The 5000-nt window shown below is 39.3% G+C and overlaps 1 protein-coding gene and 1 pseudogene across 2 annotated transcripts in view; both read right to left on the bottom strand.

The window, feature by feature from the left end:
- The window catches only part of LOC138032743 (brevican core protein-like), a 12452-nt gene extending 11476 nt beyond the window's left edge, over nt 1-976 (bottom strand). For both annotated transcript variants that reach the window (XM_068880456.1, XM_068880457.1), the window contains exon 1: nt 627-976. In XM_068880456.1, the coding sequence (XP_068736557.1) occupies nt 627-699 (73 nt within the window). In that variant the 5' untranslated portion in view covers nt 700-976. The remainder of the gene's footprint in view (nt 1-626) is intronic.
- LOC138032734 (uncharacterized transmembrane protein DDB_G0289901-like) overlaps nt 1-5000 on the bottom strand; it is a 549011-nt pseudogene that overhangs the window by 439800 nt on the left and 104211 nt on the right.

Consider the following 5000-nt stretch of genomic DNA (forward strand, 5'->3'; position numbering starts at 1 on the left):
GTATTAACCCATTGGCAACACGAAACATAAGTTTGTCAAGCCTTTATCTGAAATGACTAGTCTTAAATCGGTAATATACTTAGTTACCCACATCACTGGCCGTAATTAAAACAAATTCAAACGGCGATTATCGACGTTATGAAGAAAATGGTACATACGTTATGGAACACTTCATATCAGCTCACGTTACTTATTCGCGATATGCAGTTATCAATTACGCATTTAACGAGATCGGAGTAGAGTAGGTTCGATGTATATGTGGAGCAGGCATGGCACAATTGGACGGCAATGTTGGAAAAGTCCCTGGAAGTGATTTGCAGGCTTCTTTATTCTATATGGTAATGGTCTCTTTGGCATCAGGACACCCCTTCCTTCACCATGCATGATAACACCAGGCGCGGATCCAGGGGAGGTGAAATGGGTGAATTTTCACCCTCTTTTTTCTGAGCCCCCTTCTTTCTTTTTTTTTTTTTTTCTTATCCCTCAAACACCTCAACCAGGCTTTGGTTCTATTACATTATTACAAAAATTCACCCCCCATTTCAAAATCCTGGATCCGCGCCTGAACACTTGCTCTTACTATTAAGTAGAAAGCGAACCCGTCAAAAATAAAACTGAAAACGTACCGTCTGGACAGGTAGAGACAACTTTGAGACCGAAGAGCAGAAAGGCAGCATATAAATGAAATACGGGGCCCATGGCCTTGTGCTATGATCGCAGATATTCGAAGACTTCCAAAGGAAAAAATATGAAGTCACTTCCCTTGTGCACGTAGCCGGACGCTTTCTGTCAAAATCTTACGCACTTGGCTGCAGATCGCGTGTCCTTTAAAACACCAATCGGTGAATATTTGAATTCATTGGACATCACAGCTTTGAGTTTGAACCAATGAAAAGTGATACCTTGGGAGATGGGTCGGAGTTTTTTCAAAGAGACTCTCTTTTCGGCAGGTACCCATATTAATTCATTAAAGAGTGGTTGTCTTAAATTATTACTAGTCGTTGTTTCTTTTAAGAGGCACGATAATTTGGCAACAAATAATTAAAAATTTATTTGTTCTTTGTTGTCAAATTTTACTCTTTCGGTTTGTATTTTTCGTCGGATATTCTTGCATCTAGGTGTTGAAAAGGACGGGTTATTATAACTATATTTTTAAAATTAATATATTAAGTTTAGAATAACTATAAATTAAAGCCTAAGAAACAAATTGAGTTTTCTTGCGAAATATTTTAATGATACAGCTGAATTTACGAGCAAATCTGATTTGGAAATGAGTTCCTCATTTGTTTACTTTACAAAGAAAACAAGTTAACCAGTATTCTAGCAACAAAGTGAGAAAAATTTCTTCGTGGCCCTTCTTTCGCACGGAAAAGCTTGCCTAGCAGCACCTTGCCTAACCTGCACCTCTTTTATGGATTTAACAAACATTGAAGGAATCGAACGTCTTGAATGCATCACGGTGTTTGCTGAAGTCGCATCTAGGTTTTCTGGCAAGTTACATTCATTTTGTACTCAACTCTGTGAAAAATTATTTGAATGAAAGCTTGTTGTCTCTTTTGTGGTATTAATATTTACGGTCAAGGTGATCTGTCAGAAATTTACTTAATTGCATATGCGTTGTGACACCGATTGTGACGGTGGAGTCGTGTGCACGCACGCAACTAAAATAGGAAGGGATTTTTTGCCTCTAATAGAAAATATGTTGTTTGTTTCAATAAAATTTTTCCTGGAAAAGATTTTTGTGAGATTTCCACCTTTTTGAATTTATCATGTTGTGTAATTTTCAAGCTTAACAAATTTGCATACGTATGTTGAAATGTGATGCGGGAGGATTTTTACTGGGTTGCCAGTATGGCAAACCCAGAAGGAATCTGCGTTAATTTCGTCGTTTTTTTATTTTTTTCCGTGTCGGTAAAAGTCTTGCCTGTCACTCCCCTGCTAAGTGGTGGCTTTGTACATAGAGCCTTCTGCGCGTATTTTCTTAGGATCGAGAGGGTAGTGGGAAATGCGTAGATTTCTCTGGTGGACACAGTAGAACGATTAACTTAACCGGCAATGGCGTCGAAAGTCATGTAACGCGAATGGCGTTTTAGTGGATCTTTGAACAAAATATACCCTTATGAAGCTCATAAATGGCAGGTCAATTGGATATACAGGCGGTGGAATCTTAAAAGCGACGAGTAATGGACTTCGACAACAATCTATCGCCCGACGAGTCAAAATCAAAGTGAGCTGTATTTACCTGAAGTATATCGTAATTTGACACGATTGAGTTTCTTGCCTTCACGCACGCAATGAAATAGGAAGAGGTTTTCGCCTCTAAGAGCAAATATGTTGTTTGTTTCAATAAATTTTTCGCTGGAAAAGGATTCTGTGGTATTTTCTGCCTTTGTGAATTAAAATATCATGTTGTGTATTGAATTTCCGAGCTTAAGGTTGAAATGTGATATGGGAGAAGTTTTTTAGTATTGCTCTGTAAGCAGGAAGGGTTCACAGGCCTGTTGGAAGCGTGCTTGAGTTTCAACAAAATGAGCCCCAAAATCAGTGAAAAATTGTGATGCAGATGAATAATAAAGTAGCTGCCATTTCCAAAATGATGAAATTACCTGGTGATAAATAACGTCGAACGCGTCTTGGAGAGTAAATTTTGACTTTGCATAAACAAGAGTTGGGCGATTGTGATCTTTGTTTTGACTTCGCTCATTTCATTGTCAAACTTTATAACACTTGACAGAAAAAAAAAACTTACAAAAACCCGGTATCTTGCCATCATTTGACACAGATGCTTCACTGTTTGGCGAGTAAACATGCCGCGGTAACTTCATCACGACGCCCGCTGAATTCCGGCCATGTCACTTTCGATTTGGCGATTTATTTGAACGTAGCAAAAATCTCCCAAAATGTTTGTCACTGATCGTAACTTTTTATATTCTATATTCACGGTTCAAAATTAATGTTGTTTTCATGTCGTAAATATGTTATTCTCGATCGACCGTCCTGGAGACTTCCTTCTGCTCTTTCTAAAAACTGTGTATCAATAGTTTTTACTTTTGCATCAATATTTGTTTTTGCATAAAGCAAGCTAACAAGATCTGTACCTTGCTGAGTTCGCATTTGTTAGCGTTAATAGTATTTTCGGTCCGGTGCTTCTGTTTTAGGAGGGGCATTTGTTTTGGTCTCCCATCCAAACACTAACCCCGCCGAACCCCTAGGGATTAACTTCAGTGAACTTCGGCATTACAAAGCTGTCAGATGCTCAGCGGGCACGCTTAAACTTGTGGTGAAAAGAAGTTTATCAACATGTCAGCCCAGAAGCCAATGTTTCTCACTTCCCATTTATTTTCTTCAATCTTTCTGGGTTCAGTACTTTGCTAGTAACCACATGTCTTCTCAGACTACTTACCCAAGACTTCTACCATGGCAGTACAATGATAAGACAACACCAAAACAATATCGTGCACTATTAGAGCTACATATTACGCAAGGACAGATCTGTTTCGTCGTACGAACGTGTGAGCACCTGTGAGCAAAAGGGCCTCTTCTGGTATGACTTCTGAATGACCTTAAAAAAAATTGTTTGGAACGGTGCACGTACCACAGGCAACCCAGTGTACCTTAACGGAGGGTCTAGTTGTGGTAGTGCACTGTAAGCAGCGCATAAATTGAAGTGTGCTTGAGTTTCAACAAAATGAGCCCCAAAATCAGCAAAAAATTGTGACGCCGATGAATAATAAAGTAGCTGCTATTCACAAAACGATGGATTTAGCTGGTGATAAATAACCTCGTCTTGGAGAGTAAATTTTTGACTTTGCAGAAACACTGGTCAACCTCAAGAGTTGGGCGATTGTGATCTTTGTGTTGAATTCGCACATTTCTTGCAAAACTTTATAACACTTGAAAGAAAAAAAAAACACAAAAACAAAAAACCGGTATGCTTCACTCTTTTGCGAGTAAACACGCCGCGGTAACTTGATCACGGCGCCTGCTGAATTAATTCGATGTCACTTTCGATTTTGCGATTTACTTGTGCAACCAAAAGTACAATAAAGCTGCGTGCAAATGCACTAGATTTGGCCACAGTACAAGCTCTCAATTGCAACATGTTGAGTGTTTGTTGAGGTGTTGTTGAGCGGGGTGTTCAAATGACCTCAACAATGACTCAACATGTTGAGCATTCGGAAGATTTCACAAAGGCTCATGTTGAATCATGCCTGAGAATCTTAGGTATATTCATCTCCTCAGAACACGAAAATGCTTGGCTGCACTTCTAGTAAGCGAACTCACTTCTAGTAAGCGAACTCTAGTAAGAGGACAAAATGTCAAAAAAACGAGGTGGTAAAACAAGAGCGTAGATTCGGCGTAGAAGCAGTAAAGGATGCTACAACATCATAGTGAAAGAGCTCATGATCGCGGACACTGCAGGCTACAAGGAAATGATGTGAATTTCTTGTCGTTCCTCTTTTAGGATTTTTATCATTTGAACTTTCCTATAGAACGTCTAACTCCTGCGACGCCGTCTTGTAAAATGTTCGATATTTTCAAACTTCGAATGGATACGCTGGGCACTGCGCGTGCGTGGGCTCAACCTGTTGAGCGTTGCTGTGCAAATGCACTCGACTTTGTTGAGCCACACATGGATGACCGCGAAACAAAGGAAATGTTGAGCCGTGTTGAGCAAAAGGTTTGACCAGTTTCAACCTTGACTTAACAATATCGTGTACTATTAGAGCTACATATTGAACTTGAATATCCTGGAAAACAAAACGCAGCTCAGTTGACAATAGGCCACTTCGGAAAATACCATAATACTCTTTGTTTTTCACGCCCAAATTTTGCATAAGCATTTTTTTTTTGTTTTCTCTTGGGACCATTGTAAGCCCCAAGAGAAACTGGAAACAATGCTTATGCAAAATTTGGAGGGACAAACAAAGATTATTATATATGATATTTTCCAAAGTGGCCTATATGGAATAAAGCGCTGTGTTACTGCACTACCACAC

This window comes from Montipora capricornis, chromosome 14, assembly GCF_036669925.1.
Source record: "Montipora capricornis isolate CH-2021 chromosome 14, ASM3666992v2, whole genome shotgun sequence".
Lineage (NCBI taxonomy): Eukaryota > Metazoa > Cnidaria > Anthozoa > Scleractinia > Acroporidae > Montipora > Montipora capricornis.